Source organism: Styela clava, chromosome 9 (assembly GCF_964204865.1).
Source record: "Styela clava chromosome 9, kaStyClav1.hap1.2, whole genome shotgun sequence".
Lineage (NCBI taxonomy): Eukaryota > Metazoa > Chordata > Ascidiacea > Stolidobranchia > Styelidae > Styela > Styela clava.
Window position 1 is genome coordinate 16,899,803 of NC_135258.1, and position 22,369 is coordinate 16,922,171.

The following is a 22,369-nucleotide window of genomic DNA, read 5'->3' on the forward strand; positions in this document are numbered from 1 at the left end:
AGCGTTTTTTTAATATTTCCACTAGGTGTCCAAAAAGTGTCAAAGAGCAATATACCAACAAAACGATCGTTATGTCCACTAAACGTGTCCAAAAACGATCGGTATGTCCACTAAACGTGTCCAATAATGACTTAGAGGTAGCAAAGAAAGCAAATGCAGTCAGATCGTTTTTCCGGCCATGCTGTCATCGGTAAAAAGTACTGTAACCTTATGCCACACGATTCATTCAAGAAATTGAGGTAGGCCTCCTAGTTACGGTACCGGTAATGTCAGCATGCCAACTAAATTTTGTCAATCAAACACTTTGTGTGAAGTGAGCTCATTATATATAAATAGAAGCCGTTTATCATTTCATCCTACTACCACGACTCTACCGGCATTGAAGTTGTATGTACAGTTACCGTAACGGTGCCAGCTAGGATGAAACACGGTGAAATTCTGAAAATTTTGTTTATTAATGCAAACTACCGTTCATCAACGAAGGTCGTGCTGCGTCCAGTTTAAACTAATAAATTCTTGGACATTATTAAGAGTTCATTTTCTGTTTTAAAACAACAACCCACCATGTACGCTATTTTATGTCATACCGGCGTCCTGGTCCTACCAGTACGGTTATTTCAACTTGGTCTGCAATGGTAACACAATAGGTATAGAAGCGCAGAAGTGTTCAAAATTGAACATACGTGCTATAGCTAAATATACACTTGTCGAAAAAACAACTAGCTTACCAGAAATGAAAAAGAAAACAACTTCCGTTCGTCTTTGATTAACGTGAGTGAGTAACGGCGATTTCTCGAGTAGCACGACGAAGCTATGGAGCAAGGGCGGCGCAGCTTACTTCCAGATCTCTTTGATGGTGGTTCAATGTTGTGGGCCGAAAGGTTTAATTTGAAATTACGCGTGAACGACTGAAGCGTGAAATAGTTTCTTTTGTAATCTCCTGGACCGGTTCCAGTGGACATGTACTCAGGCCTTCTGGGTTTGCCTGTGCTTTTCCTCCGTGACCCCGAATGGTAGTTAACACATAACTACCGTGTTTCTCCGAAAAAAAAAACTGGAACTTTCAATTTTCTTTCGAAAAATAACACTAGGTCCTAGGGCTTATTTTCGTTGGATGTCTTATATTTTCATTTATCAAAAACAAAATTAGAGAATTACGAGATTTTCAAATATGCAAAATATGAAAACCGATATCCATTTAGGCATTTACTTATAAATAAAACACGTTTTTATTCAAAATAACTGCTATCGACTAGGTCGAAAAAAAATCGCGGAATTGAGTAGGTCTTATTTTAAGAGGAGGACTTATACTAAAATCATTTTTAAAATCCAGACTAGGTCTTATTTGCGAGGAAACATGGTATTCTAAACGTTTTCCTAAGAGCTTCTAATTTATAGAACTAGTTTTCACCAGTTTCTCATACTGTGTTTGTTTGTTATACATTAGGTAGATACTGATAATCTACATTTACCATCACAGATAATGGGATTGGGAATCGGTGTGGGCGGCTATTGCTTGATCTATCGCCTAGTTTATTTCATTACACCGGACTAAATGAAGGTGTAAATATTTTTGCAAATTTGGAGACTTGGAGATTTTATATTAAAACTATTGTTTATTTTTTTATGCAGGGCTGAGATGAGGATTGGAATTTGAATCGTGAAGAATCCTTTTTAAGTCAACAGTTTTATTTAGGAACCCATCTCTGCTCTAACGTATAAGACAAGTAAAAATTAATTTTCGTTCCCTTTTGTCTTTATTTTTTTAAACGTAGTTACATATATATATATAGGCTGCAAAAATTATACAAGAAAATTTCACGCTGATAGAAATAGTCACATTGTAAATATATCAACTTAGTTGAAATGCGTGGAACGAGTGACTCAAATGTTTCTGTAAAGAAGCCTGTAAACACATATGTAAGCAGAAACAATTGACGAATAGGAAAATATTTGTAATACAAAATTATTTTCGTGAGACCACAATCATTCTTTGCCCTCTGAGACAAGTTGGTCTATAACTGTTGATAATGTAGTAAATTCCCGAAGGCAGCATACAAGCAGTGCCACCATCATTGTCAGAATGACATGTAAGTTGTCGTCCGCGCCTAGCGTTGCAAGCAATATAATCTCCTGTACTCGGCACCTGTTTCCAACATAGAATAAATGTTTACGTGCATAGTGCGTTTAATTAGTTTTTCTATGGAAAATATCAACAGAAACCCAGAGATACAAAAATTCTAATCAATTGTATAACCTTATGTGAATAAATTCATTTAAAATTTTCCTCGTCACAATCATATATGAATTACTGTATATTAAATAGATAAATCGTTAAAATATAGCTAATATATATAAATTTTCCTATGAATATTTTGTTTAATTTAATGTGTCAAATCTTAAAGTATGACATGGCATGATGGTGTTATGACTGTTACAAAATATATAAGTACATAAATTTCTAACACTTTCCGTTACTAAATTAAATCAGTAATATAATGGGAAACGTTTTTCACAAAAATGAAAATTAATATGTCAATAGGAGACGTGTTGTACCATTTGTAAATTTACTTCCCAAAAGCTTTTGGGAAAAAACAGTTAGTTTTATTTCACAAAATAGCACTGAATTGAAATGTAATTTTATAGATGCTCATAAAATTAACTTGAACTCTTTACTACAAAATAAAAAGCTTACCTGCGTGATGTTATTAACCGCATTTCCGTAAAAATAGATCCATTGACTTCCGGAATGAAGGTTGATATACCAATTGGGAAGTATCGTATCCTCCGACCATTTAAATTTATAGATATCCACAGCTGAAATAAATATATAATTAGTTTCACCAAAGTTATAATACCCGTTAATTCATCATTAATTCCGATTGTTGCAGACTCTTCTAGAGCCTAAACTAGCCGTGTTTGATAGCCTTAGCTTTGACAACACATTCCTATATAAAATCAACCTTCAAAGTATTACAATTGAATTCAAAAGTCATAGAAAAAAGCCAGACTGAAAGAAAAAATTAACAAGCAGTCGCAGAGAAGAGCCGCATGGTGTTTAACATTGGATTTATTTTTTACCTCAAATCGGAATTTATTTTGCTCCTAATCAAACTTGAACTTGGGTATTCACACTGACGCACTTCTAAAAGACAAATGCCCTATTCATGCAGCTCGTAAAATATTTTATTTTCCAAATTTCAGTCGAGAATACTTACGCTGGTTTGGCATATAGTAGACAAGCATTGGGGTGGGTTGAGATAAAATTCTACTGGTTTTTAGTTCAGGACAACGTTCCGTGCAGTCCAGTTGTGACGTATAACAAGCTTGTATATCAAAATCAATATCCAGAGCGCCATCAGCATTTATTCCGACCTAAAAAGTGTGTGATTTAATTATAGGTTTGAGATCGCAATTGTGTAATTATAGATCGATTTAATTCATTCGTTCGTGTCAAAATATACTATATAATAGCATTTTGATTACAACAGTTTTGTTTTTTATTTTTAGAAGTACATAAAATAAACGTAGGATAGTTAGGGTATCCCACAATCTAGTTTAAAGCTGAAGGCGATTTCAAAGCAAAAAAAAGAGCTTTCTGAATGCTAATACTGATTCTGTTGTATATTAAAAGTATATGCCCCTTTTTGCCTGTGCAAGCTTCTGTGAACATTGTTATGTACAGGTGGTTATTTTATCGAATGCAAGGTCAAAACTGACTTAAGATGGCCAAGTCAAATATTAAACACTGTATGTTTGCCCTGTTGAGCGTTCTGGCGGTTTTAAATCAGAATCAGGTATATTTTCAGGGTCTAACAGACGCCATTTTAGCATTTTAAATCCGACTACATTGGTCTTCATTTAGTACTAAGTTCAAATTGAGCAGTTTGAAAAATACTATACTAAAGCCAATACTATACTAGTCATTAGTTCTTTTATTGACATTAGAGCACAACTGAACCATACCTGTTCCACCAATGTTAAATCTGGAACCCTTTGCCTGAAATTTCTAGCAGATCCCAGTTTAATTGCTGTCCCAGCTCTGTCATCGTCAGTACGCCTGTTGCATGGAATTGGGTTGTCAGGGTCGGCAAAATAATAGTTGACGGCAAAGTTCACAAGACTACTTTGAAAGTAATGACCTGAAAGATATTAGTACATGGCGTACAATCGTTCTTTATAACTTACGTTATAAAATTTCTATATTAACCATTTTTGTCTAGGACTGTAAATGCGCAAATCTTCAGTGATTAATGAGAAAATGATATTTTTCCAGCAAAAACTATAAGATTTGTATACATTGGATTTGTTGTTTGTTCACATGAATTCTAACTTTATTGAAAGAATTGGGCAATTCATTATAAAGTATAGGGAATACAGCACGCAATCTTATACACTCACCTATAAAAATGACTTCCTGTCCAGGTGGACGACGCAAGTTTCTACCCATGAATGGAGGGAATCCGTTTTTATCTACGCTATCGTATTTGATTCCTGTCAATTCCTCGTAATAGTAAGAATCTCTCATTGTGTTCGTTGCTTTAACGATAGGAAATGGGCTCAACGAATCGTTTCCAAATGGTTGGAAGGGGCGTCTGAAAATAGTTTTACGATTTTATATTAACGCTCCCGCTATAGACAATCCATTTATATTATGTAAAAATCCGTGACTATTTCTGATACGTTACAATACTCGTGTTGATAGCAAACCTTCGTAATTAATGACCTCGTGACTATCCGTAACATAAGTCAAAAAGTAATGGGGTATCGAATCACCTCTAGGGTCATTATATTCTAAAAGATGATTCAATGAGTAAAATATTCAAATTATATTAAAATAAATAGTCTTACGAAAAATCGGCTCTTTCCTCTAATGCTTCTAAGGCGGTTTGTGGTGTCCAAGTTGTCCCTCTGCCTTTCTCTTCAGCGATTTCTTTCTGTGTAACTGCCCATAATCTATCAACTTGACAGTGATGCATCCAAAATAGTGGATCGAAGGCAGCGAACTGTAGATTCCCTAATGTTACAAATAAAGCTTTATGACTTCTCATATCAATATCATCTGACAGTATTGTTAATGAGAAACATACCACCACGTTCTCAATACATAATAGTCAGAAAATTAAACTTACCCAAAGAAATGGTACATTTTGGAATCCGTCGCCCCATACCACAAACCGATACGTGAGGTGCTCCATGAGCTCTTTCTAATGCTGCAGCGAATTCGTGTAGTATGTGCGGTTTCTTTCTTTTGGACGCCACGTCTAACCAATGATCGTGTGCAAAATTCAATGCCCCCTGAATAGGAATAAAAATATATTCAATGCGTTTTCTAAGTCTTCATAAAAAATCCTAAAATCGACGTAAAAAATGAGTAATAATCAACAAAATAAAAATATAAAACAGACCGTAAAAATTCTATTGTCTCGTTGGATTGTTCGCATTGGTGCTTTCTCGTCAACATCCAGCAGAACTGTCATATTTGTGAATGGGTTGGGTGCATTGTACAATCTTTTATCCCATCCAAGAGATGGAGGGTCTCTTTTTCTATTAAGCCAGTTCCAGTATGGCATTCCAATTGATTTGTCTTTCAGATACCTGGGAAGTTGATTACAGTTTTACATTGTTGATCTCGACGGTCTAAGTTTATAACGAGTTACAATTGTGGAATAATAACGTTCATATACTCAGTAAATTTAAGGAACGTATTCATTAAAACCATTTCACATAATATTCTAGTTAGTTCTAAAAAATATAGTAGTTAAGCAGTTGTTGAGTCAAATTAATTGTGAAATTGCATTTTCGCTAATTTTAGTAAGGCGTTTTTTTGTTATTTATCTTATTCATTAGTTATATTTTTAAATGAAATTACCTGTTAAGACCTTCTTCAAAGTGTAGCATTATACTTCTATGCCAAGTAATAAACTTCAATTTGGCACCATGTGGACAGCAAGATGTTTTGTTTCTGCATTGGTTTGGCCATCCATGAGAAGAAGCTGTGATATTGAAAAAAAAAGACTAAAAATGAGTATTCTATTCCGATTGAGTTTGAAATGTTTTAATATTAATTGTTAATAATATTAAAATAGCTGACGATCCAATCTTTTTAAAATAGGATTGGTTACTCTCTAAATAAATATGTGTAAGAATTTTTGAATGATTTTGACCTTTCAGGAAGAGAATTCATTCAAAAAGTATCTATCAATTCCTGAAATTAACTAGTACTACATTTTAAGATAGAGATGCGTTATTCCTGATTGAATTCTTAAATTTCGCTCATACGAGTTTTCTAATCGATTTGAAATCTTTACCTGCATTGTGGAAACCTCTTGCTGAGCCGTCGTTTTTGTATTTTTCAAACGCTTGAATTAAATCTTTTTTTTCTCGATCAGAAAGTCTTGTTGCATCCTTGCGAATTCTGAACTCTGCATGATAAAAATGTATTCTTAACTCATTTTCGACTAGTACTATCAAATATCTATTTCTACCATGCTCCGCAATAGTAAAAAAAATTCCCTTGATGCACCTTATTTTCTCCAAAGAGTGTCAGTCATGCCAAAATTTTTATTTTACTAGGCACATACTTTTTAGGGGTCCTGTATAACAACTTCGTTTTTGAGATCCTTCTCCTTCACACCCTTCTTGACTTGGTAAACCATGCACACATTTTCTCATTCTTGTCTGCAGTCCACCCCAGGGTGTCGCTTTGCATTCTGTCCAACATGACCAGGATTCCCAATGTGCTGTTAAAATATTGAAAACACTTCAGAATGATTGATGTGGTCACTATCTCATTTTTTACAAATGTTATTACCCCAACGCCTTATTTGCAATTAATATAATTTGAATATTTCACTCATTGAATCATCTTTCAACGTAGATTATAATGACCCTAAAGGTGGCTCGATACCTCATTACTTCTTGTGCAATCATTGTTTTGCTCTTACTGGAATAAGAAAAAAAACTACAATGTTTATAATTTCACTGTTAATTGACTGTTTAAAAAGGTGAATAAATTTTGAAAAAAATGCGATTTTGTTTCTTGAATTTGAAATTCTTCAAGAATAATACCTTCTTCCTCAGCGTACAGTTTCAAAGTGCTTACTCCACCATTACAGAGCCATTGAAGTTTGACATCTGGTTTTAAATCGGTATCGAGGTTAAATCTTTCCGTGGTCTGCAAGGAACAAAAGGTTAATAAACGTTAAGAAATTGTTTTTACTGACCACAGAAATTTCATACGTATTCTACTTGTGCAATACAATTTTGCTATTAAATAATACCTAAAGTAACATATTTTTCCTATATAAAAAAAGTCGGAGGTTTCATTAAAAAATATTGAATTCTCGTTGTAGCCTACATCGGTGAAACAATCTTTATCGAAGACAAAAGAACCAAAAAATGCTTGCTTAATATAATATAATACTATGATGATACCTCGTCACTGTTCTCGACTCCCGCCGGACAAGTTCTGAAGTGTTCCAACAAGATGGGACGAGCAAATGAACGGAAAATAAATCCTAAATAAAGAAATATTTTATTTTACTGTTCTAATTGCTGTAAAAGATTACTAACCATAAAGGTACTCGTAAACACTCCATGTAAGTCAATATAAATAAACTTATGTTCGTGCATGAATAAAGTATATATATAAATCTGATAGTCGATGTAAATATTTTCCTCGGTGTGGCAATAGAATAATTAAAACGAACCTTGACTGTTGAGTACTCCAATCTTTGGTTTTTCGCCTGAAAATATAGGAATGAGGTTATGATCATGCTCAATTTACCACGCAAGATCGTTGAAAAGTTAGAAAACACGACAGAAATACAGCGCACCAATTGTGCTTGGTGTTTCGTAACATCCATTTTTCCACAGTCTATATTCTCTCCCATTGATTGAAACCATTTGTAAGAAAGTTTCAAAAATAGAAACTAAAATATGATGAAACGAAACAAAGAAAACACATCTTTTCTTGTGATGAATGGTTTTCATATAAAGACATGCATTCGAAATTAGTACTCACAGAGAACCGGAACTTTCGAATTTTCACCTGTAAATAGATAGATAACGATAAATGAAAATAGTCGTGAAAGGAAAAGCATATATATATATTTCTGTCTTCGTTGAATCGTTATTGCTAAGAGTTTTGATCTTTTATACGTAGTAAGAACAAATATGGGCCTGAACAGAAGCTCTGTGGAATGTCACAAGCTGCGGGTAAGGAGATTAAATAAGTTATTTAGGATTATTTTCTTTGAATGTTTATAAATGGATATATAGATGGATACACTTTTAGGCATATTTGCAATCTGGCCTGATTCTTGAAGAACATTACCTGCTGTATCCAGATTATTCTGTTTTCCATATCAAAACCAAATATGTGTTACGGAACAGTCATTAACTAATAGTTCAAGTAGAAGGAAAGAATAGTTTTACACTTACGGTAGCATCTTTCTTTGCACGGTCCAATCACATATCCCGGATCGCAATCACAATAAAAGCTTCCTTCTGTATTAACACATTTAGAACCTCGGCCTTTGCAGGGATCTAAAAATATTTCATTTTTAGTTTCAATTTTAAATATTTATACTAGTTGAAAACGAATTGTAAATGCATGAATTTATTTTAAAAGTTCTTGCGAATTTTTAATTTCAAAAACATAAACTCACTTGAATGGTAGCATTCGTCTATGTCAGTGCAGAATCCGCAGAAATTACGATAAAATCCATCCTCGCAATCGCATCTTGATTTGAAAATGACATAAAAAAGTAAAAATAGAGTAAAATGAAACAAGAAGAAAAAGAAATAAAAATTTTCGTTTCAACCAAGTTATGGGTATGTATGAATTTTATCGGGGAATTGCGAAATAATATTTATTTTTTTTTAGCATAGTATTTTACACGTTTACCTTAATCCTTGCTTAAAGTATTGTTTGGCTTAAAACACTCCATAATTATTATAATGTTTTGTGATTGTATCATCATACATCAATAGATTTTTTACCATTATATATAAAACATTCTACCCACCTTGCTCTATTTCGAGGGCGATAACTTGTCGTAGTTGAATAATCGGTTAAATATTGTTTTGCCCATCTTATATCAAATGGAACTACGGGGAAAAATCCTCGAAGTAGTTCATCTTTCTGATAGCAAGATTCAGGCAAAAGGCACTTGTCTGTTATTTTTTTAGCTTCAACTGAAAAGTATAATCTTCTTGTTAGCATGAAATTGCGAATTGTGTGTGAAGAATTCTTCTGAGTTGCTACCAATCATTCTTACACTGAGACATAAGACATTAATATTGCTAGTGAGAATTCTGAAAATTGGTTGATTGACTTACGGCAGTATTGTCCAGTGTAGTCCATGATATATCCACATGTACATGTACATTTGTAGCTTCCTGGTGTGTTTTCACATACTGCATTCTCATCACATATTTCTTCTTTGCACTCGTCAATGTCTAAAAAATACACGGAATGAGTTAAAATAGTATGACAAGAATGGAACGAGAAAGATAAAAAACGTTGATCTGAAAAGCTTAAGAAACCGGCGGACAGTAGAATGGCAGAATGTTCTCACCTTCGCACTCGTGTCTCTCTTCATTTTTCTTTTGTTGAAAACCCGCTTTGCAAGTGCAATAGTGAGTATCTTCTCCAGTGCCCCAACATAATCCATTTTGTCGATCACAACGTCCAAAATTTCTATTGCAAGGATCTGTAAAATAAAATTAAAGTAAATTCTTAGAATGTATTTTACAATTTTATTTTATTTATTTTATTTTTCTTCAATAGTAAAGTTCTTACCTGCATTGGTAAAAGTGATGATTCCAATTGATAAGAAATATATTGTAATTAAATTTAAATAATTCATTTTTTAACTTAGCCTGGGAAGCAACTAGCAGGCTAGTTAAAGTGAGCTGTAAGAATGAAAATGAAGAATTATGCAAAAAAACAGAAGAATACTATTTCTGTTTATTCTTCACTGCGCAAAAAAGTAAACTCGAATCACTCCATCTTTTCTCAACTCATCTAAACAAATTCACAATATATCTTCATATGATATATAATGAATTATCTAGAAATCAGGTAATATTGAAACACTGTCCTAACATTCATTCAATGTTTAATACAACTAGATTTTCTATGCCAAGTTTATTGATTTCTTATACTCAAGATAACTTTTGGCAATGTAGTACAATCACTCCGGTTTGTACAAATAGTTAATCCTGACTGACTCAAATCTGTACGGTTCTCCAGTTATAAGACATCGCTTTGGGCAGAATTAGTCGAAATTTACATTACGCCTTTAAGGTTAATTGATAGTTTTTACCGCCTATCTTGTTTTCTTTTAATATTTTATTATTTTGGTATTTTTTAAACGAAATCCGTGCTGTGTCTTCGGTTAAGTGATTAAAACATTTAATCGTTTTAATACGCCTCCGAGGCAACACGCGGTCTTAAATTTGAAGAATAGATTCAAACCGAAACCCGTCCTGTTGTTCATAATAGAAGCACAGTGGTTCTGTCAGGCACGGTAATATCGAAAATCGAAATTTTACTTTTTAGAAAAATATCTTTTTGTTAAAACTGAATATGAGAACGAAAACACGTCAGTTTTATATTTTTATGAATGAATCGGATGTGTGCGAACATCTTATTGATGAATAATGGCATATTTGTTTCTCAAATGGAAATAAACTGTAAATGATGACCATGTTAATATAACATATAAATATATAATAAATATGGACAATAAATAAAGAATGTACGATAAGCATTGTAAACCATGTCATAACTAATCATTTAGGTTGGCTTTTTCCCAAGAAGCCACACTCGATTCTTAGATAAATTTTCATTTTTCACTAGTACGATACTCATTCTAAGATAATCCGTTACACCTAAAACTATGACATTTCATTATCTAGCAAACGACATAGCCTACTCAAGCGAGATCACTTTTTTTATTACCAACATTATTTGTCCGAGTTTGCGCTTAGAATATATACCACTTTATTAAAAGATTGCATAAGAATAATCTTTTTCTGTCAAAACTCTATCTCCTCCAGATGTGTGAGATGCATATTGCATTCAGTTCAGATTATCCTGTATAGTTGGAAAAAGATATACATTGTACGATCTAAAAGAATTTTATCTCAGGTCGGGTACTTCTATATACACAAAGATTTATGTGTGAGTCATATTTTGCGGCATCCACCAAAAATCACCAAGGGCAATTTTCAAGATCCTGTTGTTCTGGTGTGGAATTAACATTCAAACAAATTTGCAGAAAGATGATGAATTTTTTTTCCTTTACTTATATATATATATATATAACTAATATTACTAAAAATTATAATACGAATGGATTAACTGACATTCGAATAAATTGAAGTTTTACGTTTTTTCTTCTTGTTTTTATAAATTTCAAAACATAAGAAAAGATGTAAAAATGTGGTCCGTCTGTTTATGATGCATTATAGCTTGATTGGCGTTTTAAATTGACACATTTTCTAAATTTGCATCAAATAGTATCATTGCTATTATTGAGATATTTTGTTTTATTTTATATACAAGTTTACAGCGGTTTCAGTTTCGAACTGCGATTAATGCCATATTTGGTCCCATATAAAATGATATTTCGGACTCTTTCGATATGTACTTGTCATTCTTTCAGCATTTTTTTTTGTTTTTTTGTCTTAATTAGTGTTGATTATATTTTGAAAATGTTCTCACATTCCTCGAGTTAAAACTTGCTTACAATTTATTTATCATAAGCAATATGTAATGTTGTCGCAGTATACCTTCGAACATTCTTTTGATATAACCGTGTATGTATTGGAGATACCCACGTGATATACGGGGTCTCAACGAAACAGAATCCAGGTTGTTTGGAACATATTCTACAGAGAACATAACATTTTTGGAATGAATCATGGATCACTGGAACTTTTGTTTTGGGTATAATCAAAACAAAGTTGAGGTGTTAAATAATTTTATTTTTATTCTTGTAAAAACTAATTAAGAAATTTATGGGTTCATTAACATAATGAAATACGGAAAATTGTTGAAACAACATTGTCATTGATACTTTGAAATTAACATTAATAGCTGAATAATTTATAGCATTAGTAACAATTATTGTAATGATTATAGTGATTAATGATATGAAATCGTTCTGGAAATTTTTGAAATTAGGCAAAAGTTTTTTCACAAAAACACCTGATAAAAATAAAGGAAAATTATAAATTTTAAACTTATTATTACCAAAGCATTTGCGCAATTTATTGGAATTCACTGATGAATGATGATTGAATGTCACGATACACCAACTTCCAACAAAAAAATGTCATATAATAAATTGATACTGATACTGATATATTTCCATGAACCAACAGACGCATATTTTTGTATGTACGTTTGCACGTCCTTAATTTGTAAACATGGTCTTTAGTTTTTTTTTAATTATGGCTCAAGTGAAAACACAGAAGTGTTTACAAAAATTAAATTGGAGCGTTTAAAATTCTTTACTTTTTTAATTATGGGATACGTTGTAAACTTCAGTTATTTTAGTTTCGGTTTTTCCGTTCTTAAACTTCAATCCAGCCATTATACCTATACCGTCCATTCAGGTTCCAACGGTTTTGGGGTAGCCTACGATGAATCTTTCGATAATGCAAATTTCTGACTATGTTAATGCAGTTTACTGATTTAATTTAAGCTCTTTTTGTGTTCCCGAAGTATTCGTACCAAGATGGCGCACAACCTGAACATAGTATGTGTACCAGGTTAGGGTTGTTCAGGCTGTGCATCATCTTGGTACGAATACTTCCGGAGCGCCCTTTTTTGTGCATTACCCAAACAATGATCTATAAACATCAGATTGAAACGGATTCATTGATACAATTTATTGCATTAAATAAATACACTTGAATTCGGAGAAAAAGCGGGTATATATATTTGACTCATCTTGTTAAAATATGTGTTTTGAAATGTAATCAGTATAATATGGTTCATAACATGACTTCTTGTTAAAATCATTATTGAAACTGCCCACTCTACAATTTCAAGATTATGTCATTTTCTGGAATATTACATACATATCGTTTTGTTAAAATTTATATTTCCATCTGTTATGACGACAGGTTTCGAAAAACTCTGAACGTGATATTTATTAGAACAATTGCGGAATACGAAATATGACATCACGTAATATTTCTCCCGTTATTTCATCGAAAATATGAATAAGTATATAATATTAATAGCGTAATCAAAACTGTTTTTAGTATTTCGCCCGCGGTTATATAATCATATTTAACAGTTCTTTTTCACTTACTTTACCAAGTTACGTTAGATCACTTTGTCTTTATCACTTACGTCAAAAGTAACATGGATCTAACAGTCAAAAAATTCAGAAGAATGCTGAATTTTATTGCTTCACTCATATATATAATATATATTATATGGTTGATATTACTGAATTTGACTTTTTCATTATAACCTGAAAAAGTCAAATGTATTAGCAGAAAAACGTTGAAAACTTCAAACTTACTATCTTTTTTATTCATTTATAACTGAAATGACTAATAATAACGTCCGCAAAAATATAGCAAATGGAAAATTGGTATAAGTACGAGGGGTGATCAAATAAACTGAAAATTGAATTTAGTGTGCTGTTTTTTTAATGACGTGTCAATCATTTTCTTGTCACCACGACTGTTTTCAGGCCGTTTCGGCAATGGTCCTCATCTCCATCTATAAGAAAATATATGCCGACAGGAAGCATGCACACATTTCCTTTTTGCCTACCACAAGCTACTGGCCTTCCGCGTTTTCTATTGCAGGAAATCCATTCCGATACGGTTGGTACCTATAAAACAAGCACTAAAAAAGTCGATATGTTGCAATGATTTTGAATAAACTGAATTGTTAACAATGAAAATGAATTGCGATGATTGGAGTTAGCGACAAACTTGTCAAATAATCGATTCTATATAGTATATACATTTACATTTCGGTGTGTTTTCTTAGTGGTCATTAAATCGATGGAAGAGGGGGTATGTATACAAACATGCCAGCAATGAATCGGAAACCCATAGTTTGAGTATATTTTGGATATGCGCTGGAATACACAAACCTGCACTATATTTCTTGCTCTGTCACCATAAAAATAAATCCAATGTGATCCTGCTTCTAAGTTGATCAGCCAGTTAGCCATTCTTCTACCATTTGACCAGTTGAATTTGTATATATCAATTGCTGCAATCAAATTTTAAAACTTGAATTAAAGCAAGAGAGCTACGATTCAAATTTAGGTGTATTATGAGTAGGCCTATTCATTTTTTACTTGTTTAGTGATATGATCAAATGTTATATAAATGTTACTAGGCATATATGTGATATTGAATTTCGCTTCATTACGATCAAGATTGTAATCTGTCGGATTCATGTCACTGGCCCTTTCGGCAAAGTAATCTATAACCACCGTAATAAATCATACAGTACAGAACTTTCGCAAAGTAAATAAAGTTATGCTTTAGGCGAAGTAAATAACTGTCGCCAGTACGTGTTTGATATAACTATTTAAGTGATAATATGATTCGCAGTCATACTAACGCCGACTACCCCAGATGACTTCAATTGGTATCAGTAGTCCTTTATAAAAACGCGACTTACGATGGTCTTTTACGTGATATATCAACATGGGATCAGGCATCGTCATAACATTGATACCACGAGCTTCTCGACACATTTCAGTACAGTTGGCTTCATACGTGTAACAGGCTTTGACATTAAAATCTTCTGATAAACGACTTCGTACGACCTTAATAGCAATATAAATATTGTTATTTAACGCTAGTTATACCTAAGAAATCACTGCTTTAGTATATTAAAAAGCAGGGGGCCAAATAACTAAGTCAGAGACCCTAACTTGGAATGAAATCACCCTCATTTAAAGCCGTTCTTGGACGAAGACGTTCACGCGGAATGAAAAACAGGTTCTCGCGAATTTAACTAAAACGACGAAGTTTTGGGTGAAATATGGGGCTCTATTGGGTGTTAGCCTTTTGCGACTTCAAATTTGAAGTAGCCCTCTATAAATGTGAAATTGATTGATCTATCATTTGCGGGATAAATCGATATTTTTTACAACAACAAGGTTTAAACAAGACGATAGCATATTGAAAATTATTGGTCAATACTTTCCGCGACAAAAAAATGTTAATTTATATACGGATTTCACTCAATCACGAAAACTATTTATCATTAAAATTTGAATATTATAAGATAAACAGTATTTTGTTACATTGCGTTCTGTCATTTAGTTACGTTGCATTTTTTTCTCCTGATCCCAATACTAAAAATATATAATTACCGTTTCTACTGGAAGAAGAGTAGGAATAGTATTTTTGTAAACAATATCTGTTGACAGCAAAACTGTGCTGCCAACTTTTCCTTCCACTTTACGGTCACGACAGGGTGTTTCATCGTCACCTAAGTAGTAATTGATGTAAACGTTCTTCCTGACGTTCTTGAAGTAGTGACCTGAAATGCGAATATGGGGTACTTCTTTACTTAGAAATGATTCTGAAAGTGTTTGATTTTGACATTTTTGTGGTCTTTCAGGGTACTGTCATGTCAACCGATTTCGTGAATTTGTGAAATTAGCGTCACCACGTCGATATTCTGCGAGCCGATTCTCGCGTCATCCCGATTAGCGACAGTCGTTCGTAAACTTCAGTCTATCGCTACTAGGGTTTGTGTTTTATTCTCAGATCGCTCACTTATATTTGCATGTGAATTCAGTCCATAAAATCAATGATCTCTGATGATTAAGGATCAAAGTAACGAAACGTGATAGTATTAATTGTCTACGTGCAGAAAGCCAGGCCATAAACGAACGGGAATTTGAAGTAACGGTTTTCTCAGATTGCTGAGTTCTGGAGTTACTTCTCGTTAAATTTTTGCAGTGTTGGAACAAAGTTAATTGTTTTAATATATGAGCGTATATATTATATGTTTTTCTAAGACAGTAGACTAACTAACCAATGAATAGACGTTCTTCTCCTCCTGTTCGTAAAGCTTTTCCACCAACTTCGTCAAATTGGTCATCTTCGTCGGTTGGAAATCCATCGTTGCTCAAATCATCATACTTTACTCCCATTAATTTTTGATAATAGTAAGAATCACGAAGACTGTTGATCGATTGCAATAACTTGTGTCCACTTACACTTTCGTTTGCAAATGGAGCTAGCTTTCTCCTGAGTTAAAACGAAAATGAAAATTGATTTTGTTTGGTATTTTTATATAATAATTGTTTAAGCGTTTATACTACTATATATACTATGTAATAGGGTGTAACACACTCGTTGTTTTACCCGAAATACCCTTCTTTATCTAAAGCATCCAGTGCAGTTTGTGAGGACCATGTTGTGGAGCCTGATTCCTCCATCTTTTTCTGTGCTATTGCCCACAGTCTATCTGCGTTGGAGTGGATGAACATGTAAAGTGGATCAAATGCCGAAAACTTGAGGTTTGCTATAAAATAAGCAACCGGTGTTAAAACTACATAATTGTATAATTTGAAAAACATAGGTTGTGAACGTTAATTAGTCCTATCGACTGCGTTGGTAGACAGGTTAACATCAAACTGACAAAAAACAGTATTTTGTAACACACATAAATAGTCTAAACAAACTCTGAATATTAATTTTTACTCATTCAGGTATCTTTGTTGATTTATGTCGTCCAAATACAAAACAATTCTTTTTTTAAGCATTCAAAATAACGAAACACGAAATTTCAATCTATTTTGTACTTCGTCAGAACCTACCCAAAGAAATTTCGCAATTATCCGACCATTCTTCACAAGCAGCTAAATAGACAATTTCCATTATGTTTTCCAGAGATTTCGAAAATTCCCTCATGATATGTGGTTTTGCCAAATGTCTCGTTACATTATCCCACATTGCACGTGCCAGTTCTATAGCAGGCTGATATTATATAAAATAAAATAAATATATAAAACATAAATATTGTAATGGAGAACAACTGTCTGTCAGAAATCTGTCGTTCATTTTACCACTTTTTTCACTTGTCACCTACGTGTGTGTAAGAAGTGAGCCACAAGATGTATAAGGTACGTAGGCACTTAATTGGTTTGTAAAACATTTCAAGCTGGTAAGATCTGCAGTTAAGTTTCTTATCCCCCCCCCCTCCCCCCAAATAAAAAAGAAATAGTTATTTGGAACATATTCTAGACTAGTGTGAGCATAATTACTTAAATAGAAAATGTATGAGTTTTGTTTTTTGGAATCGTCCGAATTATCCACCCATCATTACGTTGGTTTTAAGAGATTCAATAATATCTCACAGAAAAGATCTTTTTACTGCGTTTAATTGTTTTTCTTGGTTCTTTATCGTTCAATATTACAGTCATATTAATGAATGGATTGATTCTTTTGTGCATCTTCTTATTCCATAATATGTCCGGAATGTTTCCATCGTCATCAAGCCAGTTCCAGTACGGTATTCCGAGTGTTTTATCTTTGAGGTATCTGATACAATATTATTTTTGTGTGAGCATAATAAAATAAATATGCAACCCACGTCGATAGATGCGTCATCAAACATCGACTTCCTTCTTTTAACGATCTACAATAAGTCAACGATGACGTAAAAATTTGCATTTAAGGTGACATTTTTCACTCAGACATATTTTCAGGCATGTTTGTAAACGATTAATACTCTTAGTGCTATTTCAAGAGTCGATAGTCATTCTTTAGCAGTCAAATTAACTTGGTCTGTGTAACATATTGGGGTATTGAGATGAATAGCGTAAAATTTGATGATAGCTTTTGTCTACTTTACTTGTTTAGTCCTAGTTCCATCTGCAGCAAGAAAAGTCGTTGCCATGCCAGAAAATCCATTTTTCCTCCAGTTGGTCGACATGGCTTTCCGTTGCAAACGTTTGGCCAGGAATGCATTGACGCTATATAAAACATAGGTTATGGAGAATATTATGAATGTCTTTGATAATTTGTGTACACATTTAAGATAACGATACGATTAAAGATAAAAAGGCATACAAAATTTCTGTGATAACCATGCAATTTCCATTGCATAAATCCCAATGAAAATACTTTATTGATTTATAGTACGATCTACGTTCACTTAAATTTCAAATTAATATTCACAAAAGATTTCGTTCACATTGTATAACACTTTCGTTGAGACTTTAGAGATACAAACAGTCTACAATCTTTTTAACATTCCAGAAAAAGACTTACTACAATCAATTATGCTAAGGATGCAGGGTTTGAGGGCGAACAAGGTGTTATGTTTCGTTTTTATAATTCAATATTTATATTTGGTCTCGCATTACATGTTGTCGATCCTTTTTGCGCCCTAAATCTACCGGTCTGCGTGCACTTTTATCCTTATCGTGTTTCACACTTATCTTTCCTAGATATTGCATATTTTTGTAATAAAGTCAATGCACTGTATCATATGGTACTGGAAGTGCGTCACTCGACACCAAGGATTACCAGGTCATAATCTATATTTTCCTCCAAAATTAGATGTCGCAATAGGATAGCAATTCTTAAAGACTATTGAGTGTGGTACATAGTAATAAACGTATCCACACCTGAACTATGAAATCCATTAGCTGTTGAATCTCTCTTGAAGTTTCTCATTGCTTGTATTAAATCTTTTATTTCTTCTTCAGTCAGACTTCTCACATTTTTACGTATCCTAAAATCTATATCAATGAATGATTGTTAGTAACGAGATTCAATAAACATCATTAAAATACCATTAACGTACGTAAGAGTAGCCTATCAAAGACTCATGTTGATATGCTTTGCTATTGCGTAAAAAATGGAACGGGGTGGCGTGGGACCCGTTTTAGATGTTATCACAAACTATCTATCGTATTTTTCAAAACGAACTTATAAATACTACACGAACAATAAGACAATTATCCACTAAAATGAATAAAAGTGAGGTTCCATTTTGTCAACCTGAATTATCATTCAAGTCATTTTGAGTTATCTCAGAAACAATGCGATTGAACGACAATGTTATACGCGACAATGTTGAGCGTTTGATACAATTACTTTTGGTTTATACTGTGATGCGACCACCATGCTTCGGTTCATGACAACGCCAGATCTAAGACACGTTCAAGTTTTAGACGCAGTACCGTGAGTAATTGATATCAAATCAGTATATATATAGCCAATACTCCATATATATAATTATATATATAAGAAACTCACTACATTTACGTCCGAAATAGCAATCTCGTTTCTGAGATCCTTCTCCCGCACATCCTTTTAAACCTGGTCGTCCATGTAAACATTTTCTTACTCTGGTCTGAAGGCCTCCCCAGCACGTTGCTTTACACACTGTCCAGCATGACCACGGACCCCACTTTGCTAAAATAAATTATGTAGCAGTATTGGTGTACTTTTATATTACAAGATTCATTTGACCATACCTAATAATAATATAATAATACGCAAGATATAAATATCACAAACTAACCTTCTTCTTCACTGTATGACGTCAATATACTTCTGCTGGATGATCCGTCTAAACTTTTATCAACGCAAGTCCAACTTAATCTGATGTCGATTACACCGTCGCGATCTAAGTCAAGTTCTTGTTCGGACTAAATTATTTTTTTATTAGTTGGCAGTTATTTATATTCACCATCTCGTTTCTTAGGGGTCTCATAATTGTAAAAACTTTTGTGGTAGTAACTGCTGTGTATAAACGTTTTTGTTATTTATAGAACTAATAATTATATAATCCCATAAGCAAAAATCTCTGGCCAATATTATTCCAAAAATACAAATATCAGATTACGCCGAAGTATTCCTGTATCATTAAATTAATACAGGCAAAATGATGACATTTTGAATAAAAATACAATATCCATCTATAGTCTATACAATAAAGTGTTTTTAATTTTTTAAGAAACTCACGGTTGCACCGACTCTGATCTTTCTTTTACATCTTCCGAAGTTTCTTAATACAATCGGACGAATAAACGAAGCATTTGCGGCCTCAACCTCTGGAAAAAGTAATACAAAAAGATAATTTGCCAAAATCAAAGCAATTGAATCGTTATTTGCAAGAAATGATTACCCGAGTGAGCAAGACTTCTGAGATCCACATTTTCACCTTAAAATAGAAATAAAAAATAATGCAATAACTACTATTTTGATACAAAAATAGACGATACACACTAAATATACCATGTTTGTAACTTTTTAATGAAACTACCTGACTTTGTACTTTGACAAAAAATTGTACTTACACATCACCGGTATGGGCTCATTGGTTGCTAAAAATACAAAATAAATAATTATAAGAACATATACGAATAATTTGATAGATTTTACAAATTGAAATCTTATCCAGAATTTTTATTTTCCTAGCCGAAACTTTGAAATACGTTGTCAACTTACCGTAGCATTTAATTCCGCATGGTCCCATAATATATCCTGGTTTACAATCACAGTAGTAACTTCCTTCCGTATTTACACAAACAGATTCTTCTCCTTCACAAATGTTATTATCTGTGCGTAATTTGAAATGCTTTTCTTAATATTTATGTTGTTGTATAATATAATATAAGATACTGATATTGTTATGTAAAACTATATTATTATCTTTATCTTCAAAAAGTAAAACACAAAGAAATCTTCCACATCTTGATTAATTTAGTAACTTCATTATTTCACCTTCTTGACATTCGTCAATATCTTCGCAATAACCACATGTATTGAGAGAAAATCCGCTTTCACATTTGCATATACCCCTGTCACAGAAAATGATACGTTAATTAGTATTAAATTGGCGGAAGCATTGCTGATGGAAGGTAACATCTAATCTGCGTAACTCCAAAAAATGTTTATAAATATACTCACTTACTGATAAGTAGGATTTTGTCTGCGCGATGGCCTTGTGATCTAATTATTTCAATTAACTCGGGTTCAGAAAGTATGACAGAACAAAGAAAACGCGATGTTTAATAAATTTCAATAAGTCACAATTTATAATAATTAATTATCAATATTCGTCATTTAATAGGAACAGCTGTAAAATATAAAAAAGAACGTACTAATTGATAATAAAAGTTATGAATAGTATTCAATAATTTTTACTTCGTTTTTACTGCAGGATTCACTCTTATTTGCTCAGAGTCAAGATCAGGAAAATATTCTTGTTTTCCGTATTTGATTTTGAAGGGAATATCCCACCACCATGTACGAAGCCAGTAAAATTCATGATAACATCTTGGCGGCATCATACAAATTCCCGTGATTTTAGCAGCGTCAACTAAATTACAAAGAGCAATATGAATTTTTTCTCCCTCACACTGTTTCATTCTCATTATCAATAAATGGTACTCACGGCAATGTCCTGTGTACCCCCTTGTATATCCGCATCTACATCTGCATGAGTAGGTACCTAGTTCATTTTCACACAGGGAGTTTTCATCACATGCTCCTGCCTCGAAGCATTCATTTATATCTAAAATATGATATTATTGAACAAGAAGTCATATGGAATGTTTTGATAAATTGTTGATGTTTAGTCAAAATCTTGAACCATTTTACCAATCACTGTTACCTTTTTCGATGTCCTAGAAAAGGGTATTGCCCGGTAAGTACTAAAACTTTTATAATTTTCTATGAGCTCTCTGGGAATCATTTTTTAATCCCTAAATTTTGATACCTCTCAAAATATGGCGCCATCGTGTGGATTCAAGTTCGAGGTGACCTTCGAGAGAACTGTCATTTACCGAGAAAGGATTTTGTGATCATATATTGGTGAGTTGAGTTGCTCTCTTGTTTATTATGTACAATATTATACGTTTATTGATATCAATGTCGTCTGATTCTGGTTTCGTTTTAACTTTTATGATAAAAAATCAGAACCTCGACCTGAATGTTCGTGGTTTTTCTCACATAAATAGTATAAATTCTCACCAACACAAGCATGGGTTCCATTCACTTCTACTTGCTTGAAACCAGCTTTGCATGTGCAATATGACGTAGTTTCGCCAGTTCTCCAACACAATCCATGTTCTGGGTCACAGCCACCATTATCCTTACACGGGTCTAGTGAAATTGAAAGTAAGCTATATATTGGTATCCATTCCTTATCTATTATAGTTTGAGTATTTCGCACAAAATTTATTTTACAAAAGAATGTTATTTTTAATATCTTTCAAGCTACAATACATATGCTTATATACTTACCTTCAACAGCGAACGTCGGGGTACATATCGCCAGCAAGATGGCCGCAGTTAGTGTTTTCATACCTTATCAATGTAATATAAAACAACT

General features: G+C 33.1%; 2 protein-coding genes across 2 annotated transcripts; both read right to left on the bottom strand.

Annotated features, from left to right (window-relative positions):
• Positions 1–1,734: 1,734 nt before the first annotated feature.
• On the bottom strand, positions 1,735–9,962 carry LOC120339830 (uncharacterized). The gene is made up of 21 exons (XM_039408037.2): positions 9,809–9,962; positions 9,585–9,719; positions 9,346–9,465; positions 9,033–9,201; positions 8,673–8,746; positions 8,446–8,550; positions 8,027–8,053; positions 7,713–7,748; positions 7,438–7,520; positions 7,072–7,177; positions 6,585–6,743; positions 6,312–6,425; positions 5,873–5,996; positions 5,409–5,598; positions 5,133–5,298; positions 4,852–5,017; positions 4,402–4,595; positions 3,967–4,142; positions 3,219–3,375; positions 2,696–2,817; positions 1,735–2,146 (listed from the first exon to the last, which is right to left on the bottom strand). The coding sequence occupies exons 1-21, from the start codon at positions 9,873–9,875 to the stop codon at positions 1,967–1,969; spliced, it is 2,670 nt and encodes an 889-aa protein (XP_039263971.2). The 5' UTR covers positions 9,876–9,962; the 3' UTR covers positions 1,735–1,966.
• A 2,932-nt stretch (positions 9,963–12,894) lies between these two features.
• On the bottom strand, positions 12,895–22,369 carry LOC120339160 (uncharacterized). Its single transcript, XM_039407239.2, has 21 exons — positions 22,282–22,369; positions 22,009–22,140; positions 21,431–21,550; positions 21,181–21,355; positions 20,758–20,834; positions 20,482–20,592; positions 20,331–20,357; positions 20,159–20,194; positions 19,996–20,084; positions 19,553–19,679; positions 19,285–19,443; positions 18,651–18,764; positions 17,873–17,993; positions 17,376–17,559; positions 16,836–16,995; positions 16,381–16,540; positions 16,049–16,263; positions 15,378–15,547; positions 14,678–14,825; positions 14,139–14,260; positions 12,895–13,871 (listed from the first exon to the last, which is right to left on the bottom strand). Exons 1-21 carry the CDS (start codon positions 22,340–22,342, stop codon positions 13,698–13,700), a joined length of 2,682 nt encoding a protein of 893 aa, XP_039263173.2. The 5' UTR covers positions 22,343–22,369; the 3' UTR covers positions 12,895–13,697.